Source organism: Salvelinus namaycush, chromosome 41 (genome assembly GCF_016432855.1).
Source record: "Salvelinus namaycush isolate Seneca chromosome 41, SaNama_1.0, whole genome shotgun sequence".
In the NCBI taxonomy this organism is placed as follows: Eukaryota; Metazoa; Chordata; class Actinopteri; order Salmoniformes; family Salmonidae; genus Salvelinus; species Salvelinus namaycush.
Window position 1 is genome coordinate 14,564,639 of NC_052347.1, and position 22,626 is coordinate 14,587,264.

A 22,626-nucleotide genomic window follows, 5' to 3' on the forward strand; every position below is an offset into this window, starting at 1 on the left:
GCGATATCACAGGCTTTCCGAAAAGTCAGGTCCTTCTCTGACAGAAGCCTTCTGTGATATGCTTCACCTGTGAGACCACATACAAACTTGTCTCGAAGAGCATCATCAAGAAATTGTGCAAACTCACATGTACTTGCCAGCCTTTTCAAAGCAAGGATGTAGTCAGCCACGGTTTCCCCTTGACTCTGGTGACGTTGGTAAAATCTGAAACGTTCTGCAATGAGAATTGGCTTAGGCTTGAAATGCCTTGAAAGAGTATCAGTCAGTTCTGCATAGGTCAACTCCACTGCTTTTATTGGTTCAATGAGACCTTTCAGCAATCCATACTCAGTTGGACCCAAAACACTGAGAAATACGTCTGCTTTCTTTTCATCTTTGATTTCATTTGCAGCCAGCCAACGCTCAAAACGCTCCAAATAGGAATCAAAATCCTCTTTTGTAGCCTCAAACTCTGGTACTCGACCAATGGTTGCCATTTTCACAGTTAATTGTTCAGTTTCCTTATTCCTTGTATTCCTTAATTGTCTTCTAATTCTTCACTTCAGAAGTTTCTGCAATTACTTCGTTCACTGCACTCATTTGTAATAATGTACACACCGTGTTACGTTCCTTCTTCCTTTTTTTTTTTTCTTGACAATATTTCTCCACTGAGATCGCCTAATATCAATGGGTTCAATGACAGTTTTTATTTTTATTTTATTTAACCACCAGAGGGCAGTGTCGCTATTCTGGACTCCAATAGTCTTGCTACTTGGCAGCTCCTGAACACTGTACCTGCTAGCAGTGCTTAGCCTTTTTTTACTGGCGAAAGAAAATAAAAAAAATAACTGACGAATTACGTAATTATTTTGAGTTTCATTACTCACGCAACATTCTTCCCTTCAAGCAATGTCCGTTAAAGAAGTTTAATCACCTCGTCGCCACTGTAATATTTGTGTTGTGGAGAAATAACAAGGCAGGAGACGGAGTACAGTTAGTTTTCGTTTAGTCAAAACCTCTCCTGCTCTACAGTTTCCCGGGCACACTCGTGCGCATGTGCATTTCCTATTAGGTGTAGTAACGTACACTGTCGTAACACATCACTGCTTAGTAACAGCATAGTAACTAATATAAACAGATGTAGATCCCAGATACTACATTAATCACATTTCATTTTAAGCTTTATTCATCACATTATTATTCAATAGTATATTTATTTATATAACAAGTAGGCTTTTGTATTTAAAAAATTGTTGGTATCTGAAAATTATCAAGGCAACGATAAGCAATACTGTAGTATTATGTTAGTGGCTTTTTCTTGTGCACCATTGCCATCTAGCGCCCACATATTCGAGGCTGTAAACACAAACTCGTCACATGACAGAGAAATATTGCTCAGCGACTTCAGGAACAGTTCGACGCTCAAATTAGAATTGTTTCCGGTTAAATTGGGGTCAAACAGAGGGGATTGTACATTACAAGACATCACAATGCTTATACGAGTAAGTATTAGAGATAAAGAGTGAAACATATTTTGGAAATGCATCGTTTGTGTTGTAAACTATATAGATTACAATGTGAAAATGTTAATTCGCTGTCTCAGCGGTGCATTCTCGACTCAGATGAATAGTATGCATCATGCACCTGCGACGATTAAATAGCCAGTGAGCTAGCTGGCTAGCCACACTTGTGTAACTTGACCAAAACTCATTCCCATCTCGCTAAATTGAATGACTATTTATTTTAAAGGAAAACCACTGTCAACATTTCCATAACTGTTAATGTGAAATCACGAGTAACAGTAGCATTTTCTAGTGTGTGTAATGTTCAGAGTTGATGTAAGATCATAATACATTTGAAAGCTTTGTCTTGAACACACTTCAAGGGGCCAGAGTGGAAAAAAATAACCATGCTATCTCTGAATGTAACTTATACATAATTATTTAAATAACCTGCCCAACACTTAGGTTAAGATCTTAGAGACAAATGTTAACTCTTTCTCTCTATCCCCTTCTCTTAGAGGGTGTTACAATGTGGAGTGACAGCTTTAAAGTCATGCAGGACCATTCACCACAGTGCTCAATGGAGGAGTCCTCTCATACCTATTGTTGTGGAGCAGACGGTAAGAATTGGAACCCCAACAGAGTTCTATTTAGGACTGCAACATTTCTATGCAACTTGATTCACTCTTGGTTTGGAACGGTTTAGTTAGTAGTTTTCACCTGTCAGTTCCTGGTCCTAGCTAGTCTAGCTGCTTTCCAATGTTCAAAGATCTTCCTCTTTCTTTCCCTCATTCTTTTTCCTTGTCTTTCTCTTCATTCTCAGGGTCGAGGAGAGCGGGCGTATGACATCTACTCTCGTCTTCTGAGGGAGAGGATCATCTGTGTAATGGGGCCGGTAAGTCTCACTGTGTATCACTGTCTGTGTAATGGGGCCGGTAATTCTAGCTGTGTGTCACCGTTTGTGTAATAGGGCCGGTAAGTCTAGTTGTGTGTCATTGTCTAATGTGGCCGGTAATTCTTGCTGTGAGTCACTGTCGGTGTAATGGGGCCAGTAAGTCTCGCTGTGTGTCACAGGCTTACCGGCCACATTACACAGACAGTGACACACAAATAGACTTACTGGCCCTATTACAGACAGTGACACACAGATAGGCTTACCAGCCCCATTACACAGATAATCTGTGTGTCACTCTCTGTAATAGGGCCAGTAAGTCTGTAATAGGCCTGTTAAGTCTGTGTGTGTAATAGTTTGGGATTCAAAACCTACACAAGGAGACATTGGGTATGTTTACATGCACACTAATAATTCGATATGAAACTGATTATGGCAGTAAAGGTTGCTAGATCGAATCCCCGAGCTGACAAGGTAAAAATCTGTTGTTCTACCCCTGAACAAGGCAGTTAACCCATTGTTCCTAGGCCGTCATTGTAAATGAGAACTTGTTCTTAAGACTTGCCTAGTTAAATAAAAGGTAAAAAAATAAATAAAATATATAGAACTTACTCTGCTTATCGGCGCAAGGTCATAATGGAAGTAAGTCCACACCGATTAAAACATCTGGTTTTCTGAGTCTGCTGTTGCAGTTAAGATTCATTTGTTAATCTCTCTCCTCTCCCCCTGCCTTTTTTCAGATTGATGACTCTGTGGCCAGTCTGGTTATTGCTCAACTACTCTTTCTGCAGTCAGAGAGCAACAACAAACCCATTCACATGTACATCAACAGTCCTGGTAAGAGAATAGAGGGGGACCTCCCACAAAAATGGTGGAAGAACAGATGGTGGTGGCAGGGGATGGTTGGCGAAATAGGGATGGTTACTTGATTAAAAAGCACGTTTCTTGGAGGGGAAAGAGATGGAGAGAACACAAGTGACAGATGGATCAGATGACAGTAATAGGAGATAAAGGGTGCAGTCAAAGTATTTTTTACCTTGACTTCAAATTAACTTCATTAGGTTAACGTTAAAGCTGAGACCCATGATAGGCACAACAGCCCCAGGCGCATTTGTTATTGTTTTGAGGAAATGAGCATCCAGCATTGTGGTTAAAAAAATAAAAATCGTACATACTTGGTTCTATCGTGCGTGCAATGATGTCAGATGGAAAAAAGTGTTTGTTTGAAGTAACGTCTTTGTTGTAATATCGCAAATGGAAATGGCAGTTTCACCACTATGGATTCCAGCTTTAAGGAGAGATAGAAAAGTCTGGGAGAAGAACATTGATGAACTAAATCCAACAAACCATTAATCCTGGTTCACCATGATGTTCCTCTCCTATCCTCTTTTTCCCCCCCAGGCGGTGTTGTGACGGCAGGCCTAGCCATCTACGACACCATGCAGTACATCCTCAACCCAATCTCCACGTGGTGTGTGGGCCAGGCGGCCAGCATGGGCAGTCTTCTCCTGGCTTCGGGCACGGCCGGCATGAGGCACTCCCTGCCCAACGCTCGCATCATGGTGCACCAGCCCTCCGGAGGAGCCAGGGTAAGGATGGAAAGGGGTAATGGGACCAGGGAGGCAGCAGGAATAGGAGCTGGTGGGGGTAGAGAACCTGGTACAACTGTTGGTTCTTTTAGCTTGTGTTGCCATCAAAAGCCAGACCTGTGATTGTCTATAGGCTATTGGGCATGTAAATATGAGTTAAGTATTTTGACACCTCACCTCAGTTGCCTTTACATAACATGTCTTCTCTCTCCTGTGTGTTATTAGGGTCAGGCTACAGACATCGCCATTCAGGCTGAGGAGATCATGAAACTAAAGAAACAGATCAATCAACTCTATGCTAAACACACTGGCCAGCTGTTGACACATATAGGTAAGTAGCTAAGGCATCCAGTTCAGTAGAGTCTGGCTCAGAGGGAAAAGCCTTGAGTAAGCATACAAAAGTTCAAACAATGAAGACAGACCTGGGTTCAAATACATGCGTCATTATTTATTCGTTATTAATATACTTTTGTGTATTTTCAAATAATGTGGCCAAATCAGCTACTTCTATTTGAAGTATTTGAAAGTATTTTCTTATGACTTCCTATAAATAGCCAAAACAAATTTCAAATACTTATATCAACGGAGTGGCTGCGTGGCCGAATTCTCTGGACGCCTCTTTTCAATAGCTAAACAACCGAACCTTCTGGGAATATGTGAGATTCTCTACTTTAAAAACAAGCCCATTGTCAAACTCTGTTTACTGTCTACATGTGCAGAACCTTCAGCTGCACAGAGGTGGAACAGGCAACTCTGTTTACTGTCTACATGTGCAGAACCTTCAGCTGTACAGAGGTGGAACAGGCAACTCTGTTTACTGTCTACATGTGCAGAACTTTCAGCTGCACAGAGGTGGAACAGGCAACTCTGTTTACTGTCTACATGTGCAGAACTTTCAGCTGCACAGAGGTGGAACAGGCAACTCTGTTTACTGTCTACATGTGCAGAACTTTCAGCTGCACAGAGGTGGAACAGGCAACTCTGTTTACTGTCTACATGTGCAGAACTTTCAGCTGCACAGAGGTGGAACAGGCAACTCTGTTTACTGTCTACGTATGCAGAACTTTCAGCTGCACAGAGGTGGAACAGGCAACTCTGTTTACTGTCTACATGTGCAGAACCTTCAGCTGCACAGAGGTGGAACAGGCAACTCTGGCTAATTTCAATCACGTGCTGTATCAAATCGTGCGGCGTTGCATGCTCATTGAGAAGCTAACGTTGTTTTGCCCCACAATGCAATGTGTAGACTGCGTCCTGCTTCAAAATCAAATTGTTTGTCACATGCGCCAAATACAACCGTAACACTTTTTCTTCTTAACCAACAATGCTTTAAGAAGTTAAGTACATTTAAAAAAATTAAAAAATAAACAGCAGCAGTGAAATAACAATAGCGAGGCTATATACATTGTACCGGTACAATGTGCTTATGTTTGTACCATTTCAATATCCTTAGTTACAACAGACAGAGAAAGTTATAGCCTACATCCTAAATTAGCCAACAATATATATATATATACTGTTTGGGGGGGGGTGTTTGTTTAAGTCTCTGCAGGGTTTTTATTTCAGCTGCTCATAAAGATGAGGCAGAGACTAACACAACATGCGCAGAACATGATCCGGTTGTTTAGCTCTGGGGAAAAGGTGTCCAGGGGGGCAGAACATGATCCGGTTGGTTAGCTCTGGGGAAAAGGTGTCCAGGGGGGCAGAACATGATCCGGTTGTTTAGCTCTGGGGAAAAGGTGTCCAGGGGGGCAGAACATGATCCGGTTGTTTAGCTCTGGGGAAAAGGTGTCCAGGGGGGCAGAACATGATCCGGTTGTTTAGCTCTGGGGAAAAGGTGTCCAGGGGGGCAGAACATGATCCGGTTGTTTAGCTCTGGGGAAAAGGTGTCCAGGGGGGCAGAACATGATCCGGTTGTTTAGCTCTGGGGAAAAGGTGTCCAGGGGGGCAGAACATGATCCGGTTGTTTAGCTCTGGGGAAAAGGTGTCCAGGGGGGCAGAACATGATCCGGTTGTTTAGCTCTGGGGAAAAGGTGTCCAGGGGGGCAGAACATGATCCGGTTGTTTAGCTCTGGGGAAAAGGTGTCCAGGGGGGCAGAACATGATCCGGTTGGTTAGCTCTGGGGAAAAGGTGTCCAGGGGGGCAGAACATGATCCGGTTGTTTAGCTCTGGGGAAAAGGTGTCCAGGGGGGCAGAACATGATCCGGTTGTTTAGCTCTGGGGAAAAGGTGTCCAGGGGGGCAGAACATGATCCGGTTGTTTAGCTCTGGGGAAAAGGTGTCCAGGGGGGCAGAACATGATCCGGTTGTTTAGCTCTGGGGAAAAGGTGTCCAGGGGGGCAGAACATGATCCGGTTGTTTAGCTCTGGGGAAAAGGTGTCCAGGGGGGCAGAACATGATCCGGTTGTTTAGCTCTGGGGAAAAGGTGTCCAGGGGGGCAGAACATGATCCGGTTGTTTAGCTCTGGGGAAAAGGTGTCCAGGGGGGCAGAACATGATCCGGTTGTTTAGCTCTGGGGAAAAGGTGTCCAGGGGGGCAGAACATGATCCGGTTGTTTAGCTCTGGGGAAAAGGTGTCCAGGGGGGCAGAACATGATCCGGTTGTTTAGCTCTGGGGAAAAGGTGTCCAGGGGGGCAGAACATGATCCGGTTGTTTAGCTCTGGGGAAAAGGTGTCCAGGGGGGCAGAACATGATCCGGTTGTTTAGCTCTGGGGAAAAGGTGTCCAGGGGGGCAGAACATGATCCGGTTGTTTAGCTCTGGGGAAAAGGTGTCCAGGGGGGCAGAACATGATCCGGTTGGTTAGCTCTGGGGAAAAGGTGTCCAGGGGGGCAGAACATGATCCGGTTGTTTAGCTCTGGGGAAAAGGTGTCCAGGGGGGCAGAACATGATCCAGTTGTTTAGCTCTGGGGAAAAGGTGTCCAGGGGGGCAGAACATGATCCGGTTGTTTAGCTCTGGGGAAAAGGTGTCCAGGGGGGCGGGACGGTTTGATTCAATCGTTTAGTCTTATTTCAAATACCCGTAGGACCACACAGACCTGGGTTCAAATGCATGAAATTATACTTGTCTTTTCTAATACGTGCCAGTACTTAAGTGTATTTCCAAACAGATCCCAATATGCAACATTAATATTCCAATAAAAAATACTTCAAAATGTCTTAAGTAATATTGTCTGATGGAAAATGTACCATAGCCTCTGAGTCCCATATGACTTAGTGACTCCTAACTAAATTCAAGCACTATTTCAAGGTTAAGTGATTTGATAATTGAGTCCTTCCTCACTCAAAGCACTTTAAGAGTGAACTCACCTCAGCCACCACCAATGTGTCGCACATTTTTACCAAAACTTGTAACCATATAATTATTCCCTTCCGTTTTCTTTCTCTCAGAGGGTGTGATTGAGAGAGATTGTTACATGAGCCCCATTGAGGCGCAGGACTTTGGGATCATCGACCGAGTGTTGGTGCATCCTCCCCAGGCGGGCCAGGACGACCCAGAGCTGGTCCAGAAGGAGCCCCCTACCGCCATCTGCCCCTCGCCAGCCTCCCAAACCTCTGCCACCGAGCAGAGCCCCCCCGGGACCATCCCCCCCTCCTCATACAAACCCGAACCCTGACCTCAGACTACCAGGAAGCAGTCCCACACCCAATCACAAGCCATCCTCTATCTTCTACCCACCTATAGGCACTTCTGTAGATCGGATTGGACAGGTGCAAGCAATATGCTGATGTCCTGTAAATCCAAATGTATTGGAGTGGATACTAATATGCGAGAAGTTGCAGCGTAGCCTACCAGAGGGCAAAGTGGAGCTATTACTATATTGCTTATACCTGTCCAATCCTTTGATCTACACAAGTGCTCTGGGTGGATAGGGGCCGGTTTGGAACAGAGGACCTGCATTGAATACCTCTTTGCTGGAGAAACCTCTGGGAGAGGAGGCAAAATGCAGCAGTATTAGAATATTTACATTTAAGAATGATCATTTTTGACCAATCTCAGATTTGTACTGTCCCCCATAATATGCACACTGTATTTACCACAAACAAAGACTGCAGATCTCTACAGTGAAGGAAACAATATACCCCCATTTGTACAAGCCATGACACAATTATGATGTTGATTTTCATGAACTGGAATAAAATACATTTTCTTTGAGTCACACACCCAATCTGGGCTTGTACTCATAAAGCATCTAACAGTAGGAGTGTTGATCTAGGATCAGTTCCTCCTGTCCATGCAATCTTATTCATTATGACAGACAAGGCAAAACTGATTCTAGATCAGCACTCCTACTCTTAATGCTTTATGAATACAGGCTCTGATGTAAAAACTGATTATAATTGTATCAACGCTTGATTCAAGTCTGTAACAAGTAAAGTGTTTTGATTGCCTCAGTGATAAGATCAACTGAGCCGTTTTCCTTTGCAATATACAGAAGTCGGAAGTTTACATAGACCATAGCCAAATACATTTAAAAACTCAGTTTCACAATTCCTGGCATTTAATCCTTGTAAAAATTCCCTGTTTTAGGTCAGTTAGCATCACCACTTTATTTTAAGAATGTGAAATATCAGAATAATAGTGGAGTGATATTTCAGCTTTTATTTCTTTCATTACATTCCCAGTGGGTCAGAAGTTTACATACTCAATTAGTATTTGGTAGCATTGCCTTTAAATTGTTTAACTTGGGTCAAACATTTAGGGTAGCCTTCCACAAGCTTCCCACAATAAGTTGGGTGAATTTTGGCCCATTCCTCCTGACAGCTGGTGTAACTGAGTCAGGTTTGTAGGCCTCCTTGCTCGCACACGCTTCTTCAGTTCTGCCCACACATTTTCTATAGGATTGATGTCAGGGCTTTGTGATGGCCACTCCAATACCTTGACTTTGTTGTCCTTAAGCCATTTTGCCACAACTTTAGAAGTATGTTTGGGGTCATTGTCCATTTGGAAGACACATTTGCGACCAAGCTTTAACTTCCTGACTGATGTCTTGAGATGTTGCTTCAATATATCCACATACTTTCCCTTCCTCATGATGCCATCAATTTTGTGAAGTCCCTCCTGCAGCAAAGCACCCACACAACATGATGCTGCAACCCCCATGCTTCACGGTTGGGATGGTGTTCTTCAGCTTGCAAGCGTCCCCCTTTTTCCTCCAAACATAACGATGGTCATTATGGCCAAACAGTTCTATTTTTGTTTCATCAGGCCCGAGGACATTTCTCCAAAAAGTACGATCTTTGTCCCCATGTGCAGTTGCAAACCGTAATCTGGCTTTTTTTAATGGTGGTTTTGGAGCAGTGGCTTCTTTCTTTCTGAGCAGCCTTTCAGGTTATGTGGATATACTTTTATACTGGTTTGCTCCAGCATCTTCACAAGGTCCTTTGCGGTTGTTCTGGGATTGATTTTCACTTTTCGCACCAAAGTATGTTCATCTCTAGGAGACAGAACGCATCTCCTTCCTGAGTGGTATGACAGCTGCGTGGTCCCATGCTGTTTATACTTGCGTATTATTCTTTGTACAGATGAACGTGGTACCTTCAGCCATTTGGAAATTGCTCCCAAGGATGAACCAGACTTGTGGAAGTCTACAATTGTTTGAGGTCTTGGCTGATTTATTTTGATTTTCCCATGCTGTCAAACAAAGAGGCACTGAGTTTGAAGGTAGGCCTTAAAATACATCCACAGGTACATCTCCAATTGACTCAAAATTGTCAATTAGCCTATCAGAAGCTTCTAAAGCCATGACATTTTCTGGAATTTTCCAAGCTGTTCAAAGGCACAGTCAACTTAGTGTATGTAAACCTCTGACCCACTGGAATTGTGATACAAATTATTTCACTTATAATTTACTGTAAACTTTTTGGAAAAATGACTTGTCATGCACAAAGTAGATGTCCTAACTGACTTGCCAAAACTATAGTTTGTTAACAAGGAATTTGTGGAGTGGTTGAAAAACAAGTTAATGACTCCAACCAAAGTGTGTAAACTTCTGACTTCAACTGTACATGCGACTTGTAAGCCTAGAGTGCCTCGCTCTGTCAGTTCAGATTCTATGATGTGACTTGGGGGATTTTGGAGATAAAGCCTGTCTTGTAAGAGTTTCTATGAGTGTTAATCAAGTCATGATGGAATTTGAAAATGTTTAAAGAGTGGGATTTTGTCTCAATGATATTGAAAAGTTTATCAGTCACCTTACATTCAAAAAGTAATTGTGTAAAGCACTAATGATGCAATGACTTGCATAGAAAAGCAACATGCTGAGATGAGGGAGAATGGGGCAATAACAGTACAATTGACGCTTAAAGTATAAGCCAACAAATATATTAATGTAAAGTAAGGTTTTATTAGTTCATGTCTTTTGAACAAGACTTATAAAATCAAAAAACATCCATCCACCACCTAATATGTCACACAGCATCTAACAAAACCCAGTAAAATTGTTACACAAGACCGTTCTGTGAAGAACTATACTAACCCCATGGTAAACAATGGTGTGCAACAATGCTAAAAACCCTTTAGCTCTCCAGACCCTGGTTTCCCCAGATTTTTAAATGCGGTGGCTACATTTCAATATAGTGGCTTCCACTCATCTATTCTGATGGGATGGGTCAAAGCAAGACGAGTGGAAGAAGCAGGTTTAGACCATTGTGATGCAATGGTGAACACACAGAACTGAAACCACACCCTGGGTGGATTGCAATAGTGGCCCTCCTTCCCTTCAGCTGCAAAGATTTGAAAGAACAGGACAGGTGAAAGCCATTGGTATCTACCACATTACTTTCACCTTTCTTCAGTTTTCCAGTTCATGGTAAAGGAGGAGATAAGGTAAGGAAGCCAATCAAGACGCAGCCTGTGTCCCTCCCTTGAATAACCTGGTTAAACAAGAACCACAGGTAGCACCTCTTTCCCCTTTTCTCACAGCTATTTTCTGCTGACTCAATGGCCCTATCCCAGTACAGCCTTCTTTTCAAGTACTCAAACCAAACAGGCCCACTGAAACTGACTTGTGACAAACAGTTAATGGAGAGGGCACACTGCAGCGCACAAGCCAAGCAATCCACAGGTTGTGTTAGCAAAAAGGAGTAAGCCTATACAACAACAACTATCTCAGTCACTTCCATTTCAAAATCTGGGGTTTGTAAGTTGGCCTGCTGGCTGTTTAGAAGCAGTAAGCTAACATGCTCTGCTGCCGCTACTTCCTCCTTGACATGGAGGGGGAAACGTGTTGTACACTAAAGATATGGTGGGCACGTTCAAACTATGCATTCCATACCTCAAGTGCAATTTCATGTTATTTTTTCAGGAGGGATGTTAGGCTAACATGCAGCTATCATGTTCGTACAAACTTTGTGGTCTGTTGTAACAGTACATCAAACACACCTAAGATATACAGGCAGTCAAAATAGCAATTATTTTCTCAATACAAACATTGGCTAGTTCTTTCAGCAACTCTTGCTACGATATGGCAGCATAACTATGAAAATGATAATCAAATATAACAAAAATATAAAACGCAACATGTATAGTGTTGGTTCCATGTTTCATTACATGAAATAAATTATCCCCAAATATTTCCTTTCGCACAAAAAGCTTATTGCTCTCAAATTGTGCACAAATTTGTTTACATCCCTGTTAGTGAACATTTCTCCTTTGCCAAGATAATCCATCTAACAGGTGTGGCATATCAAGAACCTGATTAAATAGCATGATCATTACACAGGTGCACCTTGGGCTGGGGACAAAAGGCCACTAACTTTGCAGTTGTAATCACAACACATTGCCAAAGATGTCTCAAGTTGAGGGAGCGTGCAATTGACATGCTGACTGCAGGAATGTCCACCAGAGCGGTTGCCAGAAAATGTAATGTTAATTTATTTACCATAAGCCGCCTCCAACGTCATTTTAGAGAATTTGGCAGCACATCCAACCGGCCTCACAACCGCACGTGTAACCAGCCCAGGACCGGACAGCCGATACACTGCAGAGTATTTGTCAATAATAAAGCCCTTTTGTGGGGAAAAACTCATTCTGATGGGCTGGGCCTGGCTCCCAAGTGGTGAAATCTATTTATTAAGGTTTAAGGAATTTATTTCAATTGACTGATTTCCTTATATGAACTGTAAATCAGTAAAATCGTTTAAATTGTTGCGTTGATATTTTTGTTTAGTATATTAGACAGTAGTTGACAAATGATAGAAGAGATAATAGCGCACAGAACGAACTCACCCATTGTCAGACTCAGGTTACTGGTCCGGATTCACATGATCGGGCTGCCTACAATGTTAGGCTGCCTAGAGGTGGAACCGCTAGGTAGCCTACTCATGCTGTACTTGCATGATCATTGAAAAGCAAAATAGCAATTAGTAGGGCCTGTGTGTGGAAAACACAGTGTTCCTATGCAAAACTCAAGTGGGGAGTTGCATAATTTTTTTCATGAACTTTACTAATGTACTTCTCCCACAGTACTACTACAATATGGTAGTAACTATGAAGATTAGCCTAATCAGGGGTACTCAAGTACTATTTGAGAAGGTCCAGTCACACACATTTCTGAGGTGGTCTGGATGGATAATGTAATTTATCGATGTAGTAACAAACCCCCACCTCACAACCCATGCGACCACAATCTGTTCACACCTATCTTGAGAATGTTGCAGTTTTATAGCAAATTTCCTGCAATTCTACACATTTTGCATGGGGCAAATATTATTTTTGCTGTTTTAAAGCAAATGTTCTACAATTCTATGCATTCTTTCATGTTGTGTGTGTTTATATGATACCAGGGATTGAAGCCCGACCGATCCACTAGTTGAGTATGGGTGGGTTTACATCACACAAAAAGCTGATAGTTTAATGAGTCCTGCTTGTGCAACTAAAATATATTTTACAACCGATAAGGCTGTAAAGCCTTCAAAAAATATTTTGGGGAATGTTCGATCAAATTGCAGCAGTTTTTATTTTATTTCAGCTGTTCAGAAACATAAGGCAGAGATACGCACCATCATCATAGTTCAGAAGAGGGTGAGTAAAGAGAAACATAAAGGAAGGGGAGTGTGAGCAGCAGTTATGTAGTGTGCTTAAAATAACATGTGCAGAACGCGATCCGGATTCTTAGCGGACAGGGCAGGCAATGTATACACAGCCAAGGCCCCCCCAAAAAGAAGGCAAGTGTGCTAGCCACATGGAGTTGGTAGCCAATTTGAATATCCAAGTGTTTGTGCATCTCACTGAATTAGCTGGCATGTCAGCTTTTTTTTGTTTACCAGTATACACCCAACCACTGTTTCCAATCAGGCCACAGAGAAAAGCTGGTTTTTAACATCCTTATGTATTTTTTACATTTTAGGCAAATTATTTAATAGAAAGGCCCAGTGCAGTCAAAAAAATAATTTCTTTGTTTTATACATTTCCACACTATGATGTAGGAATAATACTGTGAAAAATTATAATACCCTTTTAGTGTAAGAGCAGTTTTTTAAAAAACGCCTGAAATTTCAGCCCGTTTAGGTGGGAAGGGACTCTTGGAATGCCTGGTGACAACTCCAGGCGGTAAATTAGTTAATAGACCAATAAGAGATCCAAACCTCTCTGCCAACAACAGCTAGTTTTCCCCTCCCCACCCAGACCACTCCCAGGCAGTCCTAGCTAAATTCTTGCTTGAGAAATTGCTCTTTGCTAAGAAGATGTTACTTGTTGGCCATTTTAATTGAAAACAATCACAGTAAGGTACTTAATTGTTACCCCAAAATGATTTGACATTGAGATAAAAACGGCTGCATTGGACCTTTAAGAAAAGCCCATCGGCTTTGGAAGTACAGTCAGGCACGCACCGGGTGCCACTCTCACATGACTGAGCAGCCTCCCCAGCTGTTCTTCTTGAAGGTGGTGGCCCAGCGCAACCAGCCCAGGTTGTAGTCGCTGTAGGGCGGGTAGCGCAGGACGTTGACCCTCTCCAGCAACCAGCTCCGGTTCATACAGCCCCGCCTGTGGCTGAATGTCTCAAAGCCCCAGCGGCCGTGGTAGCTACCCATCCCACTGGCACCTGGAGGGTAGAGGAAGATGACAGGGCACCATGATCAGATCCATGTCTAGTGCTTTTCTTCTGATAATGACTACTTCATTTACGTTGTCAGACACACACTTACCTACTCCTCCAAAGGGCAGGCCTGGCAAGGCCATGTGTACTATACCATCATTGCCGCAGAAACCACCACTACTGGTGTTGTTCAACACTGTGGTCACCACCTGACAGTGAGAGGGGAGGAATGTGCATTTATTCCATAAGAGTGGAGCCACAGTGAAGGCAGAGGCAGCCATAGAACTACATAACTTTAAACTATAGCTCTGTGGAGGACACCACCGTGACTATAACATAAATAGATCTATGTGCTGTAATGTAGGTCATGGTCTTACCGAGGTCTCGTCAGAGAAGACGTAGAGGGCTAGGGGTTTCTCTTGGCGGTTGATGTAGTCTATGCCCTCCTCCAGAGACTCTATGGTTAGGATGGGCAAGATGGGGCCAAAGATCTCCTCCTGCATTAGAGCATCAGACTCCTGTACGTCTACCAGCACTGTGGGAGCTAGAAACACCACTTGATCAGCAAGAATTTGCTTCTATATGCCTGATTAGTTACTCATATTTGAAATTAAAGCCACTTTAACAGCAAGGCTACCACCTCAACCTAGTTCAACTTGCATTCACACCCACAAGGTGGCAGCAGTATACAAACCAAACTCAACACCACTGCCTGCATCTCATCGTCCTTTCCTGTACCCCCCCAAACTCACCAATATACCTGTCCTCCTCGCGGCTCTCCCCTCCGATCACCACCTTCCCCTTGGACTTCTCCAGCATGTCCATCAGGCGTCTCCAGTGGCGTGGGGTGACTATGCGCCCCATGTCCAGGCTCGCTCCGGGGTCCGGCCCGTAGAAGGTCCGCAGGGTCTCCCGGAGAGCGGGCAGCAGGGCATCCCGGGTCTGGGCTGTGCAGAGGACGTAGTCGGGTGCCACACAGCTCTGGCCAGTGTTGAAGAACTTGGACCAGCACAGGCGCTTGGCGGCCTTCTGGATGTCAATATGGCCATAGATGAAGCAGGGGCTCTTGCCACCCAGCTCCAGGGTGACGGGGGTCAGGTGAGGCGCCGCCGCTAGCAGGATGGAGCGGGCCACCACCTGGGAACCTGGGGAGGAGATGGGGAAGGGTGAAGGGAAAGGAAGAGGAGAAGGAAAGGGTATGCAAGAGTGTGCGATAGAGGTGATATGGCAAAGGTGAGATAAAAGGGGCACAAAACATACTAAAAAGAGGGATTGAGCTAATACATATTATTGGTCTAAGGAGTCCTCTCTGTTAGGCTTTACCTGTGTAGAAGATGTGGTCAAATTTATTCTTCAGCAATGACTTGGTGTCCTCTGCTCCACCACATAGTACTGCATAGCAGTCCTACAAAAGTCAGATGGCAAAACTCAAAACATTAAAAACAAACAATAAAAACAAACAATAAGTGGGCAGGTAGAGCAAATATGGCACTGTTGGCCTGCATTCCATTGATGATCCACAACAGGTAACAGAAGCAGGGGGAAATGAAAGCACATATAGGTGTGTGTGTACTACCTGAGACAGGTATTTGGGGATGAGTTCTGCCAGGAGTTGCTCGGTGGCCTGACAGATCTCTGACGGCTTCAGAATGGCACAGTTTCCTGGTTCACGACATCATGGAATAAATATTATGTCATCGTCACAAAATCAAACCTAATCAATAATGAAATGCTACCAGAGTCAGCATTCACTTTACACATACATTACTGGTGGATGTAAAATGCTTTGAGCTACTGTAAAAACACTATAAATCCAATCCATTACTATTCACAAAGCCTCTAGGTATACAAAGGCATGATAGATGTGTACCTGCAGCAATTGCAGCAACCAAAGGTAAGAGAATAAGATGGAGAGGGTAGTTCCACGCCCCGATGATTAAAACTACCCCCAAGGGTTCCCTGCGTATGAAACAGTCATCCATCCTAGTGGCCTAAAACAGGATGGAGGGGAAAGTATATGGTTGGACAATTATTACAGAAGTCAGTAAAAAAATATTCCAATTGTGTGTGTTTACATGTTGAGACATAGTAAAAGGTGGTAGAGTCAAACAGTTGACAGTGAATGTTGATGGAATAGGTACCAGATTCTTGCCAATGTTGTATTCCGGCTGCATCCAGGTCCTGAGGTTTTCCATGGCGAAGTACAGGTCATTCAGGGTTATCTGAATCTCTGACAGGACCGTCTCAAACTTGGGCTGAGAGAGGGGAGAAGGTGAAATGATTGAGGGAGAGAGGGAACAGGACAACGAGAGATCTAAGGTGAAGAAAAAGGGACAGGGAAAGAGGATGAGGTGAAAGAGAGCGATGACAGAGGAAATAATGAGAGGTGGAGAGAGGGAGGCAGAGGACATGCAGAGTGTACAGCAGTCTGCGCGTGTCCGAGTGTACAGCAGTCTGCGCGTGTCCGAGTGTACAGCAGTCTGCGCGTGTCCGAGTGTACAGCAGTCTGCGCGTGTCCGAGTGTACAGCAGTCTGCGCGTGTCCGAGTGTACAGCAGTCTGCGCGTGTCCGAGTGTACAGCAGTCTGCGCGTGTCCGAGTGTACAGCAGTCTGCGCGTGTCCGAGTGTACAGCAGTCTGCGCGTGTCCGAGTGTACAGCAGTCTGCGCGTGTCCGAGTGTACAGCAGTCTGCGCGTGTCCGAGTGTACAGCAGTCTGCGCGTGTCCGAGTGTACAGCAGTCTGCGCGTGTCCGAGTGTACAGCAGTCTGCGCGTGTCCGAGTGTACAGCAGTCTGCGCGTGTCCGAGTGTACAGCAGTCTGCGCGTGTCCGAGTGTACAGCAGTCTGCGCGTGTCCGAGTGTACAGCAGTCTGCGCGTGTCCGAGTGTACAGCAGTCTGCGCGTGTCCGAGTGTACAGCAGTCTGCGCGTGTCCGAGTGTACAGCAGTCTGCGCGTGTCCGAGTGTACAGCAGTCTGCGCGTGTCCGAGTGTACAGCAGTCTGCGCGTGTCCGAGTGTACAGCAGTCTGCGCGTGTCCGAGTGTACAGCAGTCTGCGCGTGTCCGAGTGTACAGCAGTCTGCGCGTGTCCGAGTGTACAGCAGTCTGCGCGTGTCCGAGTGTACAGCAGTCTGCGCGTGTCCGAGTGTACAGCAGTCTGCGCGTGTCCGAGTGTACAGCAGTCTGCGCGTGTCCGAGTGTACAGCAGTCTGCGCGTGTCCGAGTGTACAGCAGTCTGCGCGTGTCCGAGTGTACAGCAGTCTGCGCGTGTCCGAGTGTACAGCAGTCTGCGCGTGTCCGAGTGTACAGCAGTCTGCGCGTGTCCGAGTGTACAGCAGTCTGCGCGTGTCCGAGTGTACAGCAGTCTGCGCGTGTCCGAGTGTACAGCAGTCTGCGCGTGTCCGAGTGTACAGCAGTCTGCGCGTGTCCGAGTGTACAGCAGTCTGCGCGTGTCCGAGTGTACAGCAGTCTGCGCGTGTCCGAGTGTACAGCAGTCTGCGCGTGTCCGAGTGTACAGCAGTCTGCGCGTGTCCGAGTGTACAGCAGTCTGCGCGTGTCCGAGTGTACAGCAGTCTGCGCGTGTCCGAGTGTACAGCAGTCTGCGCGTGTCCGAGTGTACAGCAGTCTGCGCGTGTCCGAGTGTACAGCAGTCTGCGCGTGTCCGAGTGTACAGCAGTCTGCGCGTGTCCGAGTGTACAGCAGTCTGCGCGTGTCCGAGTGTACAGCAGTCTGCGCGTGTCCGAGTGTACAGCAGTCTGCGCGTGTCCGAGTGTACAGCAGTCTGCGCGTGTCCGAGTGTACAGCAGTCTGCGCGTGTCCGAGTGTACAGCAGTCTGCGCGTGTCCGAGTGTACAGCAGTCTGCGCGTGTCCGAGTGTACAGCAGTCTGCGCGTGTCCGAGTGTACAGCAGTCTGCGCGTGTCCGAGTGTACAGCAGTCTGCGCGTGTCCGAGTGTACAGCAGTCTGCGCGTGTCCGAGTGTACAGCAGTCTGCGCGTGTCCGAGTGTACAGCAGTCTGCGCGTGTCCGAGTGTACAGCAGTCTGCGCGTGTCCGAGTGTACAGCAGTCTGCGCGTGTCCGAGTGTACAGCAGTCTGCGCGTGTCCGAGTGTACAGCAGTCTGCGCGTGTCCGAGTGTACAGCAGTCTGCGCGTGTCCGAGTGTACAGCAGTCTGCGCGTGTCCGAGTGTACAGCAGTCTGCGCGTGTCCGAGTGTACAGCAGTCTGCGCGTGTCCGAGTGTACAGCAGTCTGCGCGTGTCAGAGTGTACAGCAGTCTGTGCGTGTCTGAGTGTATGCTAGTACCTTATGGAGGTCCTTGTGGAGAGCATCTTGTATCAGCTGCTCGTTTTCTTCGACCAGGGAGAGAAGGCTCTGGAGCTGGGTCATACGGAACTGCTCTGGAAAGGTCACGCCTGACCTGAACGTAGCTCTCAACCTGTCAATCACCTCGCTCTGGCTGGCCATCTCTGTCCACCCAACAGACAGACACACAAAGTGAGTTAGCAGATAATATCACCTGGTAAAATAGGATTGAGACAGCACACAACCAAAATAACCAGTGATGAGAGAAGAGCCTGGCTATTGGACATTCACTTTGCCAATAGTAATATAGAGTTGTAAATTCCAGACATCAATGGCTGCTGGTCTTGGCCATTGTCTGACTAAACTTCAGTGGTCTTTTAAAAACGCCCACATGAAGTAGCCTTGAGCACTGTTTTATATTTTCAGTCAAGATACGTTTGTTGCGCATTGAGAACACATGATGAATCCAGGGTGTATTCATTATATTTTAACAGAAACCTTTTACCATTTAAGAACGGAACGGGAGGGACCTAGAAAAATGTGTCCAATAGAAATTCTCGTTTTCGTTGCAAAATAGGTGTAATGAATAGGCCTACACCCAGGGCACGGTTTCATCGTTAGAACCACCTGGCTCAGGTCAAGTGTAGAAAATGCAAAAAGGCAGGCTAAGAAGGTAAGATGACAAAATAAAACGGCCCGTTATATGGGCTATAAAAAGGTGAAAATCAGGCCTTGCAAGTTATTCACGGTTGGTTGCTCACAGCTGTGTGTTACGGGTAATTTGAATGAACGCGGCAAAACCTTCAATAATTATGTGAAAGCGTGGCCGGGATGTCAATAGTGACAGGCATGGATGATGCAACTAACGATTTAAACTAGAGTATCAAATTGTTACACATTAAAAGTTAACACTTGCAAGTTATTCACAGTTTACGTAAATAGATGCTACTGATGATTAAAAATAAACTGAAACCTAACAAAAACTTAGTCGGAATTTGAGGAAATGAAAACGTTAAAACGCACCTGATTCTGCCCAAAGGTAGCCTAAATGGTCGTATGTTGCCCTGTCGAGCCACTCTTACACCGGTCTCTGAACTGATAAGTCACATTCCAACTTGCCGGTGGCTTTGACTTGTTATGGGAACCCGAAGAAAGTGGCGCATTTCCGGGTGCTAGTGGTTTTCCTACCAACGCGGCTAGTTTATCTGGAACGCAGAATAGACTTTTGGTAGAACTTGAAAAACAAGCCTGTAAACCTGTCTGAGGGCTGAAGAGAAACATGGGTATCCATAGACTAAAGGCCCTTCAAATTAAACCCTGGACCTAAAGCCAGTTCTGCTGCTTTGTTTCTCATTCTATCCCCTCTAATCAGGGAATGATTAAGATCTGGGACACCAGGTGGGATAAATTGATTATCAGGTAGAACAAAAAACAGCATTAGGCTAATCCAGACCTCATTGGGTAATATTTGAATATCCCTGGTATCAAATCCCTGGAATCAAATTCAGGTTCAAGTGGGCAGACTGTCTTTAGTTGCCATCGACTAGCCTACTGAATATAATGCATTACGTATATTTATGTATAGACCATTATCTTGCAGGCAGCATTATTTAATTGTATGAATAGGAGATGTATACTCAAGAAAATATATAAATCTAACAATTTCAAAGATTTTACTGAGGTACAGTTCATAGAAGGAAATAATTTAATTGAAATGAATTCAATAGACCCTAATCTAATGTGTGTAGTCTGGGAGGGCATAAGCTGACCCACTGGGGAGCCAGGCCCAGCCAATCAGAATGAGTTTTTCCCCACAAAAGGGCTTTATTACAGACAGTTATACTCCTCAGCACCCCTTCTACCCCTCCTCAGATGATCCCGCAGGTGAAGAAGCCGGATGTGGAGCTCATGGGCTGGCGTGGTTACACAAAGTCTGCTGTTGTCAGGCCGGTTGGATGTTCTGATAAGTTCTCAAAAATGACGTTGGAGGCGTCGTATGGTAGAGAAATTAACATCCAATTCTCTGGCAACAGTTATGTTGGACATTCCTGCACTGCATGCCAATTGCACACTCCCTCAACTTGAGATCTGTGACATTGTGTTGTGTGACAAAACTGTACATTTTAGAGTGGTCTTTTATTGTCCCCAGCACAAGGTCCACCTGTGTAATGATGATGCTGTTCAATCAGCTTCTTGATATGCCACACCTGTCAGGTTGATGGATTATCTTGGCAAAGGAGAAATGCTCACTAACAGGGATGGAAACAAACATTTTTGAGAAATAAGCTTGTTGTGTGTATCAAACATTTTTGGAATCTTTTATTTCAGCTCATGAAACACGGGACCAACATTTGACATGTTGAGTTTATATTTTTGTTCAGTAGTAGATATCTTGAAGTTAACACACACACTGGTCCTACTCTCCTTTTCTCAGTTGTGTCTGTTTCTCTCACACACCTCACCCCTCTCTCTTCCCCTCTGTGACACTCACAGCTGTGTGGCACCACACTTGGTGAACTCCAGTCTGTCACCTGGGTGTTTCAGGGTCCCAGTTTAGCATCTCTGATGATTCAGATAGACAGTTAAAGCAGTTAAATTGCCCAGGGACTGCAGGGACTGTTCCTATACACTTTCATGATCTAATTCTCACTACCTTGTTTCAGCTGAGGAGAAACTGTGTTTTACATAAGCCAATGTTTCAACCACATGAACACACAATTTTAATTTGGTTTGCCTAAATGGTGAGAATGATCAAATAATCAGACAATTGAATCACTATTTAATTTATATTATAGACCTTGTTCATAGCAGTAGTACTTAAATGATTTAATATTGTCAGTCATTCACTGCCACTCATCACACATGATCATGGTTTGTGTTGGCAATATCGATAACAAACCTTTCAAGAATTGCATAAAACAATGAGTTTTTAACTAAAATAACAAATTGCTCTTTGTGGTTTCTTATAGCTGTTCTGGGCACCTCCCCCTAAATACTTTAGTATGTCTTGCTTACTGAACTTGTTTATAGGGGAGAGAGTTTAAGAATGTGTTTTTATCAGGCGTATCTATCAAAATGAACATTGGGCACAGTAGTTCAAAGCTACCCAAGCATGACTTCTGCCCCAGGATGCACCTGCACTCTGGTAAAGGCATTTCCCTGATATATTATCTTCATTATCAATATATCATTGTGAAAGTGCAGTAACACGTTTAAAAACAACACACAACAGTGATGTATTGCAGATGTGGGAGAAAATGTCAAATTATGATTTAAAAAAGTCATTGAGTGACGTTTAGCCATGTATTGGTTTGGTGGCAGTTGCTGACCATTGGACATTGAAACAACGGGAACACATTCCAGGGTACAGTACTTCAGGATGTGAATTGTTCTTTTTTTTTATTAACTTGTTTTGTGTGTTGTTTAAAAAAAAGCTTTTTTAAGGTATTTTCTGACTTTATTGAACAGATAGAGAGAGAGGATGACAGTGACAGTTATGAAAGATAGTGGTTGTGTCAAAGGGCTGTAGGCCAGATTCAAAACTATGCCTAAAACGTACAAGACAACATACCACCATTTCTTATTGTTGTGAGAAATATCAAAATGTAATATGATTTAATATCAATTATTTAATGACTCTTCTTAATACATGAAGAAACGTTTGAATGAGAGACGTGAAAAAACACAGTCATGGCTGGAGCAGCAACTCACTTTACTGTATAAATATTACACAAAATGTTTGCTGATTGACAGTGATCGTTGATGTCTGGCTTTGTCTTAGAATTGATTGCCTTGAAAACCCTTTTATATGCATGTGACAGGCTATCACCCAACCATGATTGTCATGTAATTTCTGTCTCCCAAGTCCTTCTGTGATGTTTCCTACCATGTGTGAATTGTCTTCCATCCTGAAAAGATGAGAGGCAAACTACACCTCCTCCTGGTCTTGCTGGGCCTCTGTAGTATGCACTCAATAATCTAGCAATTCATTGGAACAAGGTATTTTACATATAGAGATAATTCTAACATCCATTGAGTTAATATATTTGTGATCTATTGCCTTAATTCTCTTTTCTCTATTAGGGGTGTATGGTCAGAGTCTGGAGGACATTCCCTCCAGTCCAGTCCTGAAAAAGCCTGCAGAACCTCTCAGCCTCTCCAGTAAGGGATCTGCCTTTACCTTTAGTAGCTACAACATGGCCTGGATACGTCAACCTGCAGGAAGATCACTTGAATGGATAGGCATTAATGCTAGTTGAACTACATATGCAAAAAGAGTTGAAGGACGGATAGAAGTCACCAGAGATAATTCTAACAGCATGGT

At 44.4% G+C, this 22,626-nt stretch overlaps 2 protein-coding genes across 2 annotated transcripts; one reads left to right on the forward strand and one right to left on the reverse strand.

Annotated features, from left to right (window-relative positions):
* Positions 1–1,417: 1,417 nt before the first annotated feature.
* On the forward strand, positions 1,418–8,362 carry LOC120034137 (ATP-dependent Clp protease proteolytic subunit, mitochondrial-like). Its single transcript, XM_038980580.1, has 7 exons — positions 1,418–1,481; positions 2,000–2,101; positions 2,305–2,376; positions 3,114–3,210; positions 3,775–3,962; positions 4,188–4,293; positions 7,351–8,362. The coding sequence occupies exons 1-7, from the start codon at positions 1,470–1,472 to the stop codon at positions 7,575–7,577; spliced, it is 804 nt and encodes a 267-aa protein (XP_038836508.1). The 5' UTR covers positions 1,418–1,469; the 3' UTR covers positions 7,578–8,362.
* Positions 8,363–13,806: 5,444 nt separating this feature from the next.
* Positions 13,807–18,464, reverse strand: LOC120034545 (aldehyde dehydrogenase family 3 member B1-like). The gene is made up of 9 exons (XM_038981144.1): positions 18,303–18,464; positions 16,142–16,255; positions 15,871–15,991; positions 15,577–15,662; positions 15,324–15,405; positions 14,753–15,145; positions 14,378–14,544; positions 14,110–14,209; positions 13,807–14,006 (listed from the first exon to the last, which is right to left on the reverse strand). The coding sequence occupies exons 1-9, from the start codon at positions 18,462–18,464 to the stop codon at positions 13,807–13,809; spliced, it is 1,425 nt and encodes a 474-aa protein (XP_038837072.1).
* Between the last annotated feature and the right edge of the window lie 4,162 nt (positions 18,465–22,626).